Here is a 19,206-nt window from a genome sequence, read left to right as displayed (position 1 = left end):
CGCTCCAACCCAGGAGATCCTGTCTGACACACCACCCCCGCTTCCAGATTCCTGCCTATGTTATAGAGGAGCATCGAGTTACCCAAAAGTTTTATTCCCAAAGCTGCTCCTCCCTCAGTCATTATTTGCCTATAAAACAACCCTATCCCCCTTCATTTATTCATCCTTAATTCAGTTCAAAGAAGGCAGAGGGGTCATGCAGCAAACTTGAATATCACAATAATCCAATTCAACTCCCTTGTGTATCAGAGTTCACACTGACCTTTTCCTTTAGGTGATAACAATGTCCATCAGCCATTTTTCAGGTCACATTAGCAAGCAGTCAACGACCTGTTCAATCTTACCTACTTTCCCATTAATATTCCCCAAGAAGGATAAGGAACCATTTCTTCGTGGGACACCCTTCTTTGCCTTTCTCCAAACAGGAACTCCTCTCTCCTGGAGAGAATTCCTACATCTCCTGCATCCCTCTCAGAAAATTTTTAACCACATGTATTCTTTAAAACATTCAAGCATTCATGAATGATGATACATGCTTGTAATCCCTGTCACTCAGGAGGCTGAGGAGGACTGCATGTTTAAGGACAGCCTCAAGAACTGATGAAGTCCTCAGGAACTGAGGTCCTGTCTCAACATTTAAAAAAGGACAGGGTGGTGGGGGTCAGATGTGGCTCAAGTGGTAGCAAGCTCACCTGGTATGCAAGGATCGCTGGGTTTGATCCTCAGCACCACATAAAAAATAAAATAAAGATATTGTGTCCACCGAAAACTAAAAAATAAATATTAAAAAATTCTCTTAAAAAAAAAAAAAAAAGGACTGGGGGTGGGAGGTTGAGGCTGTAGCTCAGTGTTAAGAGTGCTTGCCTAGGGCTGGGGATGTGGCTCAAGTGGTAGCGCACTCGCCTGGCAGGCGTGCGGCCCGGGTTCGATCCTCAGCACCACATACAAACAAAGATGTTGTGTCCGCCGATACTTGAAAAATAAATATTAAAAAGTTAAAAAATAAATATTAAAAAAATTAAAAAAAAAAAAAGAGTGCTTGCCTAGCATTCGTGAGGCACTGGGTTCAATCCTCAGAACCACATAAAAATAAATAAAATAAAGGCATTCTGTCCATCTACAATTACATTAAAAAAAAAAAAGGACTGGGGGCATATTTGGTGATAAAAGCATCCCTGGGTTCCATCCTAGTACCAAAAATAAAAATTCAATCAGCACTTTAATAATCTTACATAATTTCCCTAAAGGCCTGATTGAACCCAGGGGCATTTAACCACTGAGTCACATCTCCAGCCCTTGTTTTGAGACAGGGTCTCACTAAGTAGCTTAGGGCCTAAATTGCCGAGGTTGGCTTTGAATTTGTGATCCTTCTGCCTGTCTGGGTTTACAGGCCTATGCATCAAACCTGGCCTGAAGACCATCTTATTAGTGTTGATGATCAAAATAATATACTCCCTTGAATCCAGAGTTAACACTGTTAACAACTATTTAAAGAGTGATTCTGGCTGGGCACAGTAGTGCATGCCTGCAATTCCAGCTACTAAAGAGGCTGAGGCAGGAGGATGGCAAGTTCTGGGCCAACCTGGGAAACTTAATGAGACCTTGTCCCTTTTATGGTTGTTGCTTAGTACAGGGGTTTGAACCCAGAGGCACTTCTTCCTCCCCAGACCTTTTCTTATTTCTTATTTTGAGACAGGGTCCTGCTAAATTGCTTAAAGCCTTGCTCAATCATGCCCAGCTGAGACCTTGTCTCAAAAAATAAAGACCTGGGTATATAGCTCAGTGAACATATTTGCCTAATACGAACAAGTCTCTGGATCTGTACCAGATCCCCAGTACCTCAAGAAATAACAACATGCCAGGCATGGTGGCGTACACTTGTGACCCCAGTGGCTCTGGAGGCTGAAACAAGGAAGATCTGAGTTCACAGCTAGCCTCAGCAAGGGCAAGGTACTAAGCAATTCAGCAAGACTCTGTCTCTAAATAAAAATAATAGGGCTGGGCATGTGGCTCAGTGGTTGAGTGCCCAAGTTCAATCCTCAGCACCCCCCAAAAAATAAATAAATAATACATTCAAGTATCTGCAATGTGCCCAGCATTGTGCTCAAGCTTTATGGTGAACTTGGCTGAAAAGAATGAAATGTTCACACAAACCCATTTAGAAAGTCTTTATTTGCAACGTGTGTGAACTTTCTTCTAAATCCTTTCTATCAAGATTCTTTTGTGGCCTGGCAAGGTGACACATGCCTGTAATCCCAGCAGCTTGGGAGGCTGAGGCAGGAGGATTACAAATTCAAAGCCAGCCTTAACAATTTAGCAAAATGCTTAAAAAAAAAAAGGGGGGGGGGGGTACTGCTGGGGATCATACCTGCTTTGAATACACAATCTTTTTTTTGCAGGGGGTGGGTGGGGGGTTTTTACTAGGGATTGAACTCAGGGCACTCTGCCACTGAACTACAGCCCCAGCCCTTTTATTTTTTGAGAGGGTTCTGTTAAATTGCCCAAGTTGGCCAGGAACTTGTAATCCTTCTGCCTCAGCCTCCTGTAACTGTGATTATTGGTGTGGGCCCAGAAAACTGACTGAAATGCAGAATCTCAAGAAACCAGAATCTGCATTCTAAAAAGATGACCATGTGATTCAAATGTCCTTTCAAATTTTAAGAAGCACTGTCCTGACTTATTAGACAATACACCCCAGGAGCCACTTTCAAATCCAGTGGGATTTTCCACCTCACCAGAAAGAAGTCCTAAGAATTCAATGGAGGTAAGCAGATCCCTGATTGTGTTCACAGGAAAAGTGAAATACCATGTGGCACTAGCACCATAGAAAGAAGTACAATAACGCTTGGGAGTTCTCTCTATTTCATATTTATTAGTCTGCATAGTGATTAAGATGTTCCAAACACTTGGGGAACCCCTCAGTCCCAACCATCTGACATAGGAATGCAAATTAACTTGTTTCAACACCTGTTATAAAAAGAAAAAAACAAATACCCCTTTAAAAAATTGATTTAACACATTTTTTTTATTTCACTTTTTTCCATTTCTTTATAAAACAGTCATCTCCTCACTAGCAGCTCTCTCCCCTAGAGTTGGGGAGGTGGGTGGAGGAGGTTGGGCACCTCCAAAGAAAAAGGGAAGGGGAGAAGAGCCCAGGGTTACCTCCGGAGGTTCTTCTGGGCCTGTTTCAACAATGTGTCAAAGTCAAGAGAGTCAAATTTACTCTTTACAGGAGCAGGGTCAAAGTCTTCCCGGTTGGAGTCTACAAAAGTAGAGAGAGATGAATATCAAGGTCGCTGACCATACTTCCCAACCACAGGGTTCTCAATGCCAGCCATCATATATCCAAATCGTGAATGGGGCTAAAATGGCCCCAATTTTAAATCAAAGAGGTAAAGGAGAGCCCTCACTTCTTCCCTCACCCCAATCCTTAAGTTATTTGCATGTCCAATGAGAAGTCTGCCTAGGTCCACTCTCAAGGATAGGAACCCTTTTGGGGAACAGATATAGTATGTATGCCAAAACTTCAGGCCCTCCCTTTACTCACCAAGATCAGAATAGCTCCTTTTGCAGAATTGCCTGCGGCCCCCAAAACAGAGATCAAAGGGCTGCTCATCTGCTTGGCGCAGCTTATGGCCACTCTCGATGGCTGCAAATGCCTCCTCAGCATAGCGATAAGTGACGAAGCCATAGTTATCACTGGTGGGGAGAGCCATTTGGGCACATTAAGAAGACATAGTATGACTGGGGTTGTGGCTCAGAGATATAGTGGTTGCCTAGCATGCATGAGGCACTGGATTTGATCCTCAGCACCACATAAAAATAAAATAAAGATATTATGTCCACCTAAAACTCAAAACATAAAATATTAAAAAAAAAAAAAAGAAGGCATAGTACCCAAGAATATAGAGGTGGTTCTCAATGCCCAATGGCCCTCTGATAGTAGAAATAAAGGAGCCCCATATTGCCAGCACACCAGATCAAGGAAGCAAGACAAGAAACATTAAGGTAGACAAATGGGACAGTAAGGATATCCTGACCTTGGACCCAAACTTACCCTTGGACTCGGAAATGGATGGTGCACTCCTCAATCTCCCCAAAAACAGAAAACCTCTGTTTCAGCTCTGACCGAGTCATGCGGCCAGGTATCTTCCCAATGAAGACTACCCTTCTTTCTTCCTGTATTGGGTATCAAGGAAAGTGACAGAGTGAGCAAGAGCTGTAGCACAGATGGTTCTCTGAGCTCTTGGCTCAGGACAAGCCCTCTTCTCCCATGACCTGCTCCTCTACTCACTATTGCACGCTCCTTCTGCAGCACTCTCTGCCTTTGGTAATGGTCATGTGAACGGTAAGAGCTGTACCTGACAAGAGAAGATGTTGTCAGCCCTCCAAACACAAGACAACTGAAGACTCAGAACTTTTAGGCATCTGCATCCCAGAGTCACTGCCTCAGGAAACATGCTCACCGCCGCCTCCTGTCACTTCTCCGGCGGGGGGATGGGGAGCGAGAGCGGCTTCGGGAACTAGATGATGAGGATGAGGAAGACGAAGATGATGATGATGAAGAAGAAGAGGAAGAGCATCTTCTGGAACGTCCAGAGGAACTGCAGCTGGACCTAGAGAATTAAAGGGCACATGGAAATGCTAGGAGTGGTACAAGTATAGTCCATTTACCTCAGCCAGGTCCCAGCCCTGCCTCTGTCAGGAAGCTCAGGAACGAAGATAAAGCAGAGCAGAGGAGTCTAGATCATGAATGAAAAAACAGAGGTCCTTCATGGAACTTTACAATATCTGGAATGTTTGAGTGTGTTTTGTCAAACATCATGTTTATTTTCAACTATGCAACAGAAAACTGAAAAAACATTTTTTAAAAAATTTTAGTTGCAATTGGACACGATCTTTTGTTTTTTTTTTTAATGTGGTGCTGAGGATCAAACCCAGCGGCTCGAATATGCTGGGCAAGCACTCTGCCACTAAGCCACAACTCTAGCCCCTGAAAAACATTTAACAAATCAGAAAGAGGAAGAAAAATAACGGGAGACTCAAGAAGATAAAGGTCTGGCCCTAGTTCTCATAACCAGCTTTATCTGTGGTGCTGAAACCTGGCCGGGGTCTCTGAGTGATAAATGCTTCCCAATCATGTCTCAGGAATACTGTGACCATGACTTAAAGGGAGATGACTGTGTTAGACCTATAGTAGGGGCCATTTCTGGAGATATGATCACTGCCAAAACCCAAGAATTCCTTATTGAGTAAGTAGAAAACTTGGATCTGTTACTGAGAAAAAAAAAGATACTGCCAAGAAATAAATGAGGCTACAGTGACATCCCAAGGAACTGTCCCAGACACTGTCCTCAACAGATGATTAAATGAAGAAATGTTTCCCGTTAACAATTAGCCCTTTATCCCACGTACCACCAAGAAAATACCACAAATGAGGACTCATAACAGTATGTGAAGAAAGATATAGTCAAGATCAAACCCAAAGTCTCCCCAAGGCATGTCTCAAGGAAAATAGGAGACTGAGGAATACCCCAAACTCCTACAGGGGATAGAAGCTATAGTTTCATAGCTTTCCTCTTTCAACAACCCACAAAAGGAGAGAAGACAAAGGCCAAAGACAGAAATAGAAGACTTTGTGCCTGAAAGTACCCAAGCCAATGTGTAAAAACTTTCAAAGTAAACCAGAGAAGACAGTGCATGAACTTCCTAAATGGAGAGGACCTAACAGGCCATCAGAGCTCACCTTCGCCACCTCTTGTGTGGGGGGGAGAGGGACCTGGACCGGGATCGGGATGAGGAAGACGACGATGAGGAAGATGCTTCACTGGTCCGGTTGGACCCAGAGCTGACAGAACGGCTGCTGCGGCCACGACGGCCCTGCCATCCCCGGCTTGGGGGACTGGCTGACCTGCAGGCTTTTCGGTAACAGCGCAATGACCGCTGCTTGGTTGAGGGCTCAGGGGGAGTCCTAGTGTTCATGTCATTCCGGCAGGGTGAGGCCTCAGGAGACAGCAAGGCAGATGGGGCAAGGCAAGGCGCTGAGGGATCTGCCTGCTCATTGCTAGTCCTGTGATCAAGTGGCTCCTGGGAGGCAGTTATGCATGGGAAGAGGGGAGCAACTGGGCCCAGGGATAAGACAGGTTTGATGGTGATGTCCTGATGTCGTTTGACATTCCATCGGGAGCCCACCTCTGGAATGACTAGGGCAGGCATCTTTTTTGGGGGTGTCCTGCTCCGGACACAATAGTCATGGTCCCCAGAGCCCACATGGACTGGACTAGGGCCATGGACCCCATCTTGGAGGCAGGCTGCAGCTGGATGTTTGGCCTCTGTAACTCCTTCAGGCTTCAGGGTTCCCTCCTGGGCGGTGGACTTAGGAGATTTGGCTTTGGCCAGCAGTGAGACGGCAGCCAAGGGCTTCCATAACTGATGGGGAGGGGTAGCTGGAGGGGTGAGCCCTGTGGGGGTGGAGGGAGGATGGAGATAGCAAGGTGAGATCTGATTCTACACTTCCAGATACCATCTCTAGGCTCCAGAGACCCCACTTCTCACAAAAGTACACAAAGGATGTTCAACAGCCCAACTTCTCCCATTGTTTCAACTGCTCCTTACCCCATGTTCCCCATCTTGGGAACCAGCAATTGAAAACCCAGATAGCCCAGGTCTTCCTAAATCCCTCATGCTCTCAACTACCCAAATGTAGCTGGTGACCAGGTTTTATCTGACCTGCCTCTCCATCCTTAGATCCACTTCCTCCACCCAGCACTGCCTAACTTCTAGGCTGCATCTTGCTTGAACTCATAAAATAACCTTATCTCTCTGCTTCCAGCCTCATACCTGCCCACCCTTCTACAATCCTGCTGGATATACCATCTAAATACCAATATATTATTTCTTCAATACACAGGATAAAGTCCAAACTTAACATGGCATTCAAAATTCCCAAAATCAATCTCCTATTTACCACTCCAGTTTCATCTCTTGCTTTTGCTCTACCCACTACCTTGATCATCCACTATGATTCAGGTGAAACTGAGCCATTCACAATTCCCCAAAACATGGCAGGCTGGTTCTGATTCTTCAATTCACTCCAGCTATTCCATTTGCTTAGACAGCCTTGTCCCCTAAATCTACACCTGATTGATATCAATGATATTCTCAAGCCTGAGCTCAAGAGGTAACTTTCTATATAACCCTTCCCTGAATGCCCACCTCAGTTCTCACTGAAAACCACAGGCTTCTTTCACATATCACCTTGGATACTCAATATGCTCATTTGTTTACATATCTGACTCCTACCTAGACTGTGAGCACCTCAAAGAAGGAGATCACATCTCTGTATCCTCCATGCCTATATACACTTGATGCAGAACAGACACTGCACATGTTTGCTGCACAAACTAGTCATAGGCAGAGTTCCCCAACCTGAACCCACCTGCCACGTTGGCCAGTTCTGGGGCTTGTAACCGGTCTAGGGGTCTCTTCTCCTGGGGAGTGTCAACGCTGCTGGCAGGGGGGAAAAGGGAGAACCTGGTTCATTGCCTCCTCAATATTTTATACATCTGCTTTCCTCACAAAGCAAGAGGAGAGGGTGAGTGCAGAGAAGAACAGGATGCACAAATTGCCCCCATTCATCCTCTTCCAACACAAAAGGGATCTTTAGTGACTGAACTGTACACTGAATTTTAACTCAGCTCTGCCCAATTCCAGGAGGCAGGCTGACTATGACCTTGAATACCCCCATATCTTCTTCAAATCAGGAAACTTGCCTACCCAGCTCAAACCAACAGAGGGGAACACACTTGGCAAAACAGGATGGTATACCATGTACATGAAAAATGAAAAAGACCTCTCATTTCTGGAAGACTTCTCCAAGGAGTCAGGGAAGCCATAGTCATTAATACCTCCCCCCACTTTAAATTATTCCCTCACCTGCAATTAGCAAGCTTAAAAAGTCTATTAAATGCAAGAAAGAAATCCCAAAAGGCATAACTTCCCAGATGATGATTAATAAAGCACCTGGAATCCCCAATTTGAATCAGCTGGTGGACAGTACACACCCTCCCACTCAGCACTACCCAAGATAGTCCTGGTCACAAAAAGCAGGGCAGGGGGTGGAAAAACTGGGAAGAGGGTAGAGCTGATTTAATGTCCCTGCAAAAGAGGTATCCAGCCGATGGTCCTGGAGCACTGGCCAGAATGCTGACCAATAGCTATAGGGTTAATTCACATATCTCCATACTTACCCTGAGTTTCCTACAGCCAAGGTGTCAGCAGGAACTGGAGGAGGGCACTCCTTTTTGGCTGCAAAAAAACCAAACTAGTTAAAAAGCCCAATCAGCTGTTCCAGACTGAAGTGGCAAAGAAGGCCTTACTCTGAGGCCCAAAGAAAGTCTACTTTGTGCTGGGAGCAGTGGCGCACACCTATATCCCAGCAGCTCAGGAGGCTAAGATGGGAGGATCTCAAGTTCAAAGCCAACCTCAGCAACAGCAAGGCGCTAAGCAACTCTGTGAGACTCTGTTTCTAAATAAAATATACAACAGGACTTGGGATATGGCTCAGTGGCCGAGTGCCCCTGGTACCCAAAATCAAAAAAATAAAAAAAGAAAGTCTACTTTGTCTGCTCCTTGATGGGCTCTCTCCAAAGATTCAGTCTCCTCTACTGGGTACCAAGGTACTGTGTTTAATCTGTTCTCTGCTCAGAAATACACATATCGCCAGGCACAGTGGCACACACCTACAATCCCAGCAACTCAGGAGGCTGAGACAGGAGGATAGCAAGGTCAAAGACAGCCTCAGCAACTTATTAAGGCTATAAGCAAGTGAGACCCTGTCTCAAAATAAAAAATTAAAATGGCTGGGGATGTGGCTCAATAATTAAGTGCCTCTTGGGTTCAACCCCCAGTACAAAAAGAAAAAGAAAAAAAAAAAAAAAGGGAAAATAAATACATAGTCCAAATTTATAAGCTTACCATTGAAGGTTCTACATAACCTGCCTACCTAAATTCCTAGCAGCACAGCCTACTTTGTGTGTGGGTTGTGGTGGGGATTAAACCCAGGGCCTTGTTTATATTAAAAACACATATTCTTGGGCTGGGGATGTGGCTCAAGCGGTAGCGCGCTTGCCTGGCATGCGTGCGGCCTGGGTTCGATCCTCAGCACCACATACAAACAAAGATGTTGTGTCCACTGAAAACTAAAAAAAATAAATATTAAAATTTAAAAAAAAAAAAAAAAAAACATATTCTCCAACTAAACTACATCCCTAGTTCATAGCCTACTCTTGTCCCACACTTGTATTTTCTACTTTGCCTTGTATTATAGGTATTTGGTACTAACTCAGTAGTCATATCTGCATATTCTTCTCCCCAATTAGACCATAAGCTCCTTGCAAACAGGAGCCTCCACAGCACCTAGAGCCATGCCTTCCAAATACACTGTGCAGCTGGGCATGGTGGCACATGCCTATCATCACACTGACTTGGGAGCTTCAAACAAGAGGATCACAAGTTTGAGGCCAGCCTCAACAATTTTAGCAAGGCCCTAAGCAACTTAGCAACCTTGTCTCAAAAAATAATCCTAACCAACCTGGAACTCGCTATCTGGCCTTTTTTTTTGTTTTGTGGTGCTAGGAATCAAATCCAGGGCATGCCAGGTGAACACTACCACTGAGCTACACCCCAGCCCCTCCATCTACTCTTTTAATATTTGCCATGCGTACCACCATTATCCCTAGCTTAAGATTACTGTCATAGTTGAAAATTATCTCCCCATTCCAATTAGGGGGCTGCTGTAGTAGCTGAGACTACTGCTCCCATCCAATCTAACTGAAGCAACAAATCTGAACCCAAAGGAAGTAATAATAAAAAAGAGTAAGAACCAAACTATCCAGGTTCCCTCACCTTCTGATTTTTCAAACTGCTCCAACAGACTGGACAAGTCTGATGCCTCAATTCCTGTGGAGACACACAATCAAGAATTAAAAACAGGTCCTACAAATTCAAGTCCCAAGAAGACCCCAATCACTCCACTTCTCCCTTTACATGCCCCTTGCCCACTATACTAAGTGATCCAAGGAACAGCACAAAGCTTAAATGAGTGAAACCAACCCAGAGCTCTGCTTCTGAAAACCCTCCAAAGATACCAACAAAGCTACCTCATCAAGATGGTTTATCCTGTTCTACAAATACTCCCAGGCAAAACCCTGTACCCTTTCACACAAACTGCACTGTGTGCCACTCACCAATCTCACTGATGAAAGCCTGTACCACATCCTCAGGACCCTGGGTACGTGGGGTGGGCAGGAAGGATAGTTTCCTTAGACGGGCTGGGTGGACAGCAGGCAGCTTGGGGACAATGCTCTGCCTTGGTAAGGGAACAGCCTTAATAGCAGAAGAGGAGGGCTTTTCCCTAGGCCTAGTCTCCTGGGTCTCGGGCTTTAGCCTCTCTGATGCAGGCTCCTCAATAGCCACACACTCAGGAGACAGATATGGTGGAGCCTTGATCCTGGGGCTCTGTACCAGGGACACCTTGTGTTTCAGATGGGGAGATGCAGGCACTGGCTTGACCTCCACTTTGGTGGGCTCTATTTGTGGAGCTCCATGGCCAACTGACCCAAGACTGAGGGATGGAGCCATAGGTGCAGGAGGTACATTTTCAGGAGGACCAGCTGGAATGCTACTGGGCTCCACCTTAGGTTGGAGAACAGCTCTCCCAACAGGAGCTGGAGGCAAAGGAGGTGGGGGTACAGCAGACCAGAATGGAGGGTGTTGTAGCCCTGGGCCCCATCCCATGGGCCCATAAGTACAACTGGAGTTGTAAGGTGAGACAGGGGCTGGAGGGGGTACCCAAGGCACATTGCAAGCAGGAGGCACAGCATAGGTGCCAGGAGTACCAGACACTAGGGGCACCGTTGGTGGGGGAGGCAGACAAGGATACCCAGAAGGGGACACAGGGGGATAGCAAGGCCAGGGTGGCACAGGGGTATAATGAGTATAGGGATCAGGTGGCACTGGTCCCACAGACCCTGGAAGACCAGGAGGTGGCAAAGGAGGTGGGGGAATATTGGGGACCCTTTGTCCACTTGCAGGAAGAGGCAGCATGGGGGGCATACCCAGCCCACCTCGAGGGAAAGGCAAAGAAGTGAGCACTGTGTGAGGCATGGGCCCAGCAGAAGACATGGACTGCACAGGAGGAGGAGGTCTTGCAGGCAGTGGCATCTCTTGGGATGGCACCACCTGTTCACTGGAAGTTAAAACCATAGGCTTGTTTGCAGATGGCTCAGGACTAGGAGAAGCAGGGCTGGGACCCACAGGCCCAAAGCAAGCCTCAGGAGGAGCGTCAGGACTTCTCTGCGGAGTTGTCTTCTTGGCTGGGGCTGGTGGGATGACAAGACAAGGGATATCTGCCAGCCCTGTGGGGGTCTCTGGGAGGCTGGGCCACTTCCCAACTGGAGGCTGGGAACTCTTCTCTTCTGCCTCTGCTTGCCGTTGCCGCCTTCGTCGTCGGTATTCAGATAGGCTGAGTGGCCGTGGTCTGGCTTCCTGGGCTGTGGCATTAGTACCATTTTCCACCTTCAGAGGACCTACAACCTCCTTGACTTCAGGGGTGATGGTCTTTGGGGGCTCTGAGGACTCTGAATCCACGAGGAGCTGAGTAGCTGGGCTTCCCTGGGCTGATGATATTGCACCACGCCTGGGGTCTGTTGGTCGGGACTTAACCAGCACAGAATCAACTGGAGCCAGGTCCCTGGGAACAGAGTCAACTGGCACAGGGTCAGCTAGGACAGCTTCAACTGATGACGAATTATCTGAGATAGGAACATCTACTGCAGGGTCAACTGCTGCCGAGTCAGCCAGGGCTGGGTCAGTCAACACTGGGTCAGCTTGGAGAGGGTCAACCAGCTCTGAACTTGATGAAGCCAGGTCAAGAGGTACAGAGTCAGTCACAGCAGGGTCAACTGCAGTGGTATTAGTTTCAACAGAGTCAAATGGCATGGGGTTGGCTTGAGGAGAGTCAACCAATGAGAGATGGGGTGAAAGAGGGTTGGCTTGGACAGTATCAACCAGCTTGGAGTAGAGATCTAGAGACCTTTCTTCAGTGGGACTACCTTGTCCAGCACTTCTCTCCAAGTTCCCAGAGCTAGGCTTCTCCAAGGCAGTTGCCCAGGCCCGAGCCCAAGCCTGTGGCTTCCCCCTACTCTGGGAAAGCCCACCCTCTCTCTTAAGTTCCTCCTGAGGCAGTTTCTGCAAGCTGCCTGCCTGAGAGGTCACTTCTTTAGCTACAATAGATTGACCACGAGACGATGACCTCAGCCTCCTGGCATAACCTTCCACACAGGCTGCTTGCTGCTCCTTGCTCTTCTTCCTCCTGCTCTTTCGAGCCCTCTGGGAACCCAGCACTGCATTGGCAGGTGGGTTCTTTAGTCCCTTGGACACCAGTGGCTCCACAACCTCCTTTGGCTCCAATAAGGATGCTGAGTCCAATGACAACCCCTCTTTCTCAGGGCAGGGGGCTATCTTGGGTATAGCAGTCTCTGGTTCTGATTCAAGTGTGGGCATAAGCAGCTGCAAGGCAGGACTGGCCTCTAGTGAGTCATCCAGGAGCACAGACTGGGGTCCAGTAGGAATCTGCCGCACTACAACTGGAATTTCCAGGTCATCACCAGTTGTAGCTGCCTGACCCACAATCTCCAGCACCACACAACCCTCAGACAGTGTCAAATCATCTGGCTGTTCCTGAAGCTCATCCTCAAGTGATGCCATGTGGGTGAGGTTGGGCAAGCAGTAGGGGTGCATGGCCCGTACCAACTCACTCAAGGAAGAGATGCTTTCATCACCAGTTGCTGGCACTGCCACCTCTGCTGCTGTTGCCTTATCTTCTTCCTCAGGGCAGGCCAAATACATGGGGAAGTCTAGGATGGTGCTCATAGAGTTGTCAAGCTCCCCAGCAAGCATCTGGCCACTGAAGCTGGCTGCCTCTTCCTCCTCTTCTCCATCACTACGCTGCTGGGGGGGAGGGGACTGGCCCCAGCGAGGTCTTGATCTTGGGGGTCTCCAGCTAGGCAGCTTGGGAGAAGAGGTCTCCAAGAAAGAAGGTGGGGGGAAGTCCCAAGAGGGATCTGCAAGAGACATCTCAACCTGTAGGAGAAAAGATAAGACTCAGCAGGAGTTTTCTTCAGTGAAGTCCTTTCCAGACCTGTCCCACATATTACCCGCCTACAAGTTCCTGAAGGACCCAAGACCAGGCTTACCCCACTTACTCTACTACTGCCTGTGCTGGGTCCCAATGGGTCAATTGGGGTGATGAGGTCACGTTCTGGGGGTGTTCGAGAGAGACTGAGCAGCTTATGCAGCTAAGAGGAGAGAAACACCTGAGATCAGTTAGTGCTCCAGAGCTATGTGAACAGACCCATAGATGCAGCTATAACCTTTCAATAGCCACATGTCCCCTCTCCCTAGTCCCTCACTCACAGAAGAGCCCTCCCGCGGTGATACAAGCAGCTCAGAGTCAGGAATGCTGTCAAATGGAGACAGGTTCTCAGAATCTGCATTGTCCAAGATCTCCGTCAGAGCTGTCAGCAGTGACACTTCATTCTGTTCCTCCAGAGATAACCTGCTCTGCTCCAAAAAAAAAAAACAGAAAAGTCCCACCAACATCTCTAATGAAATAACTGGACCACTTAAAAGACTGGGTGCAAAGAAAATTAGCCTCCCAGGATCAGTGCAGCTCAATCTGCCAGCAAGAAGGATGTGAATACCAGGAGGCATAGGTTCCAATCTCATTTACAATCCACCACCTCCCTAGTGCCAACAGAGACCTGTTAAACTTATGTCTTAAGCTTGGATTTTACACTCTCCACTTTCAGGTAAAATGTAGGATGCTCAGCAAAGGACCCTTGGCTAGGTTAGAATGGGGCTCAAAAACAAAGATCAATAGCCCAGATAAAGGGAAAGGCCTTGGACTATATTCTTAGGTAACCAGGACATCCTAATATGCTACCCTCACATGGCAGCCTGCAGCTTAACTCCCACCTAGAGACAAAAAACACTTTAAGAACTCAGGTTAGGCATGCAGAAGCCAAGAACCTGGAGAACTGAGCCATGCCTAAAACAACTCCAAGGATCTCAGGTAGAGCCTCCCAAGCAAAGCTAAGTCCAGCTCCAGCTCACCTCTCCAAGGCTCCCAAAATCCTCAATGAGAGAAATAAGAGAGGCATCCATGTAACTCTGCATGGTCCCCAGTAGTGTCTCATCTTGTAGCAACAACTCCTCCATTTCCAGATCTTTGTCCCTCAGAGATGGGCCCAGCCGAGACAGATTGACAAAGCCAGAATCATCCACCTCTTCATGTAGCAGGACCTGGAGCAAAAGAGGGGAGGGTCAAAAGGGCATGGCCACTCTGGGGGCAACTGAAGGATATGCACAATAAATCCTCTATCCAGTCCCCCATAAATGAACCCATACTCAGCAGCAGTCCCACCATCACCAAACCTCTGAGTTAATTAAGCAGAGAAGTACAACCCATGAGCAAAAGAACCCATCAGGATGACAGTATTCTGGGCAGAAAAGAGTCTGGACTCCATCAAGAAACAGGTAGAACCACAGATTATTAAACTAGTAAGCAAAAATACCAAAAAGATCAAGATTGTTCAGAATTCATCTGCTAGCAGTGGGTAGGATGTCAGTCTGAGGGGTACACCAAAGGAAAAGTCAGTCAAGAGACAGTTGCGCTATAACAACCTGGCCTACCTCAGATTCCACTTAGGGCCTGTTTTCTGCTAAGCTCAAATCTTACCTTCTCAAAGATACCTTTCCCAGTATCTCTCCTCACACTAATTCACACACTTTTCTGAAGAATGCACTTTTATGACAATCACATCCTGCCCCCCAACTCCATGACATTTCTCCCCTTCTCAATGAAAACTGGATTCTAAGTTCCTTTGGGACATATAACTCTACATTCTATTAGCCTATATTCTTCTTCCCTCTCAGAAGTTAAATGTGCTTATACTTCCCAATTACCCATGATACCCAACAGTACCTTATACTCAAGTGCCTTCTCCCCACCATTTTCAGGATTGAACCCAGGGCCTTGTACATGCTGAGCACACATTCTATCACTGAGCTACATCCCCAGCCTCAACAATGTGTCATCCAATCTCTCATGGTATTTCCAAGGACAGAATCTCTTCCCCACCTCTTTCTTCTAGGTGAGAGCCAAAAAAAGAGAAAGCTTAATTCTGCAAGTGAAGAGGCCCTGCCCCACACTTCTCTGAGAGCTAACATCTTCAGCCTTGTTAGGAGGCAGGAAGCTGCCAGCCCAAACCTGTCAAGAGAGTGGGTGTGGGCAGGGCCAGAAGTGGCTAGAATGGGATTTTGAGGATAGAGGACAGAACCCCAGCTATCTCCACTATTAGAAACCTGGTGCAAAGGCCTGAGAACAGGATCAAACACAGATAAAGCAGACTGCCCCCCTCCCCTTCTTCATCAAAGGGAAACTTGGGCACTTCACCTCTAAAAGAAAAAAGCAACAGGTATGACTATAACCCTCCCATACACACAACCTCCTAAAAGAGCTGGAGTTCCAGGGCCCAGGGAAAGGAAGGGCTGCTTAGGGATACTTTAGGAGGCCAGGTCCAGAGATGAAGTGAAAGGTAGCATGTTTTAGGCACTAACCCCTCCCAGGCCTTTACAATCCTGTAATTACAACCAGCAGCTGTGAATAGCAGCTGGCTCAGCAAACAATCCTAGGTGAGCAAGAAACCTGCATCTCTGCTTGCCCTGCCACCTCCCTACCAGAGCCCCAGTGGCCAGGCCAGAATCTCAAGATGATGCCTAGCTCTGCAAACCATTAATCTCCACCTCCATTAGACAGGTACAGGAGATCTGGTCACAGACACCTCCCCTTACATGACCTCACCCATCTCTTGATTCCCAAATAGCATGGTTCCCATCGGACCAAGATCACCCAAGGGCTAAGCCCAGGCTAAGTATGCCAGCCACCAGCACTTCCATCTTCAATGACCTCACAACTGAGAGAATCTTGTTCTTCCAGAGTTCAAAATCAGCCAGAAACTTTTTTAAATGCATGATCACTTCCTGAGAGCCCCTGCAAATCTTCAATAGCATCTTACTGTTTTTTTTTTTTTTTAATATTTTTTTAGTTGCCAGTGGATTTTTTACTTTGTTTATTTTTATATGGTGCTCACCATGCCAAGCAAGCGCTCTACCACTGGACCACAACCCCAGCCCAACTGCTCTTAATATTAAACTCCTTAATGTGGCTTACAGAGGTGCTAATCCCTATTACACTATTCTGCTTCAGCTTGTCCCCACCTCCTCCTCTACCATACAAGTATCTCAGTTCCTCCTATAAGCCATGTTTGCTCCCCTCTCAAGGCCTCTCACACATTATTCCCTCTGATGAAAGTTTTGTACACACATATAAACTTGGGGTCTCAGTTTAACATGTCATTTCCCTGACCCTACAAAATAGATTATTATAGCTAATTATATAATCCCAAATATCCTTCATTTTCCTTTCTCCCCATACATCATCATTTATTATCTGTCTATCCTGATTAAACATAAAATCCTGAAGAACAAGGATTACATTTGTGGAGTTTATCTCTATCCCCTGTGCATGAACATAATGGTATCTCAGTAACTAGCTGGTTGGACTAACTAGCTCACACACACACCTCTTTTTGTTGGAGGGAGTTGATCTCTCCATGAGACCCCAAATAACCATCTAACTTGTATTACAACTGGATCCCTCATCTCTCCTTCTGAGGATAGGGAGCACCACCCACAGAAGCTATGATCTCTGAAAAGATGAGGGAGAAGGGGTGGGTTGCTCCCAAATTCATGAAGCCATTCCCAAATTTAGAAGCCATTCTCCCAGGGAAGGACCTAGATTTGTCTGCTGGACCTGGTACTATCAGGAACCATGAAGCCCAACGTCTGCCTAGGATGAGAAAAATTCCATCAAGGACTCAGCTTAGCTGCAGAAGAGAGATAACAGTTCAAACCAATTCCCACCCACTGCCACCTCTAGGTGGAAACTTTTAAGAAGTCCTGTTAGACAATAATACTTTGTAAGTGTGGAGAACTCAAGGCCAAGGAAATATAATCTGATCAGAAAAACTCTCCCACATCCAATAAATGTTCAACTAGTGTTAAATACTGAATAGGTCTCACATTACCTCCAACTTCCCCAATCCCAGCAAAAATTCCAGAAAGCCTAAAATACAGATATAAACAAACCACCCTTGGTTTGTGTCAGTTCACAGGACAGATCTTAATTACTTCCTCAAAATAGATACTAGAGGAAAAATTTAGGAGAGAAGGATTCCTTCTCCCTTTTTTTAAGTTTGGTCCCGGGTGTATTTCACTCCCCATTCCCCTTGAATCACAAATGGGGCAGAAATGCAGGCAACAAAAACGCCAGTGCCAATGACTCACAACCCACCCCAAGCCGGTCAGACTGAAGCCTCCACAAGCTCACTCCTCCACAATCTTTTACCCTCCACATCACATTGCCATCTGCAGGGAAGAGACTCCTCGAACATCTGGAAAGTCCACCATCCGCTGTTGAAAGGCACTACAGACCAACGTTAACAGGGGAAAAACTCCAAAGCTCCTGCAAAGTTGTATCTAGCAACCTCTACCTTCCTTTCTGGCCAGGGGCCCCCAGCCCCGGCCCGGGATGGCGGGACCAGTTGACACACCCAGTTCCCAGCAGTGCCGCTTCAGCGCGGCTACTAGATGCCGGATAGCCCCGGACGCGAGCCACGTGGACAAACCTTCCCCGCCCCCACGTGGACCCGCGCCCTCCCCACCTCCGGAGCCCAACCAACCCACGTGGGAGCTCCGGCCGCCTAGAGGGGGAGGGGAGACAGACAAGTTCTCCCGGGAAAATAGCTCTCCCCCACCCCACGTGCTCCAAAAGGGGAACGGCGGCGCCGGGCTCATGTAGCCCTCCTCGGCATCCTCATAAAAAGGTCTTAACATTCAACTTCAATTCCGAATCCCTGATCTCCCCAACTGCAGGCCCTGTTTCCGACACCCGGCTCTGCCACTCCGGCGTTCCCAGGAATGGACATACGTACTCTACCTCTGCCAGCGGACCCCCAGCAAATCGCTTAGGTTCCCTCGGCCCGGCCTGGTCTGACTCCGGTGGCAACCCGGCATCGACTCCTAAGCGCTTCCTCCCTTTCCTGTGGCGTCCACGTGTCACCGCCCGGCACACGCCGCTTTGCTGCCAGGCGCCGGCCGCCCGCCAGCCTCTCACCTGCTCCCCACAGCTGACTGTGCCCACGGTCCCATGCGGCGCTTGGTTCCGACTCCCCCAACCGCTGCCGCGGACTCCACCACCGGGGTCAGGGCCAGGGCCCCCAGTCGGGGACGGCGCGACTCCGTCTCTCCGTCCCCGGCGCGCCGCCATCTTGGCCCCTAAACACCCAGCGCTGCTCTGATCGCCGGCGCCGCCTCGCCCAGCCGATTGTGGGAAGGGAACTACACGTCCCGAAAGACACTACTTGCAAGACTACGAATCCCAGAAGGCCGTTGGGCGAGACTCACTTGCACTTGGGAAGAAGGCCTGGCCTCGCGCGAGGGTTCCTGGGAGAAGTAGTCGCTTCGAATGAAGGCCGTGTGCCATGAGTTCTAGTGCTTAGATTTGGGTTACTCCGGAAGACCAGATTAGTTAGCGAGCACGCGGTAATGGTGATAATTAATATTTGCGTACCACTTATATGCGTTAATTCGACCAACTGTTGGAACGCCCTCTTTGTCTGACTGACATTCTACCTGCTCTGCGTTGCTTTCACCTTAGTCCGAGTTGGGCCTGTTTCGAAATAGCACCTCCTAGTGGACATCCGATCTCTAGGCACTAATCCTCACCTAATCTCACACTGCTGCAATACGGCAAATTTACTTTTAAAATACCGCATTCTCCGTTCTTTTGCTCTTTCTCAGCTGTTACACAGAAACTCACATTGGGTTTCCATTGCCAAGTCTACGTCCCACTGCTCCAGATCTTTCTGTCCTCCAAAGACAAAAAAAAGTTCTCCTACCTTTGTTTTTCCACCTGGAATACTCAAAACACTTAAACATCTTTCATACCTAATTTAATCTAGGAAAGCCTTTTGATTATCCCAAAAGCAAAACAACGTGATCTCTCTTTTTTACCGTCCAACG

General features: G+C 47.6%; 1 protein-coding gene across 6 annotated transcripts; it reads right to left on the bottom strand.

Annotated features, from left to right (window-relative positions):
* Positions 1 to 2,852: 2,852 nt before the first annotated feature.
* Positions 2,853 to 18,503, bottom strand: Pprc1 (PPARG related coactivator 1). 6 transcript variants are annotated; one of them, XM_058581255.1, is made up of 14 exons: positions 18,299 to 18,502; positions 14,176 to 14,364; positions 13,477 to 13,623; positions 13,257 to 13,358; positions 10,248 to 13,143; positions 9,907 to 9,960; positions 8,250 to 8,307; positions 7,439 to 7,509; positions 5,747 to 6,461; positions 4,467 to 4,616; positions 4,295 to 4,355; positions 4,058 to 4,179; positions 3,548 to 3,699; positions 2,853 to 3,262 (listed from the first exon to the last, which is right to left on the bottom strand). In XM_058581255.1, the coding sequence occupies exons 1-14, from the start codon at positions 18,449 to 18,451 to the stop codon at positions 3,159 to 3,161; spliced, it is 4,974 nt and encodes a 1,657-aa protein (XP_058437238.1). In that variant the 5' UTR covers positions 18,452 to 18,502; the 3' UTR covers positions 2,853 to 3,158. The 6 variants fall into 6 exon arrangements, with proteins under 6 accessions (XP_058437238.1, XP_046305776.1, XP_046305775.1 ...); XM_046449820.2 differs by having other exon boundaries at positions 4,295 to 4,361; positions 7,439 to 7,506; XM_046449819.1 differs by having other exon boundaries at positions 4,295 to 4,361; positions 18,299 to 18,501.
* Between the last annotated feature and the right edge of the window lie 703 nt (positions 18,504 to 19,206).

Source organism: Marmota monax, unplaced genomic scaffold (assembly GCF_021218885.2).
Source record: "Marmota monax isolate L192 unplaced genomic scaffold, Marmota_monax_Labrador192_F-V1.1 WCK01_AAM20220418_F8-fsc00004, whole genome shotgun sequence".
Classification (NCBI taxonomy): Eukaryota; Metazoa; Chordata; class Mammalia; order Rodentia; family Sciuridae; genus Marmota; species Marmota monax.
This window is presented reverse-complemented; position numbering and strand designations above follow the sequence as displayed.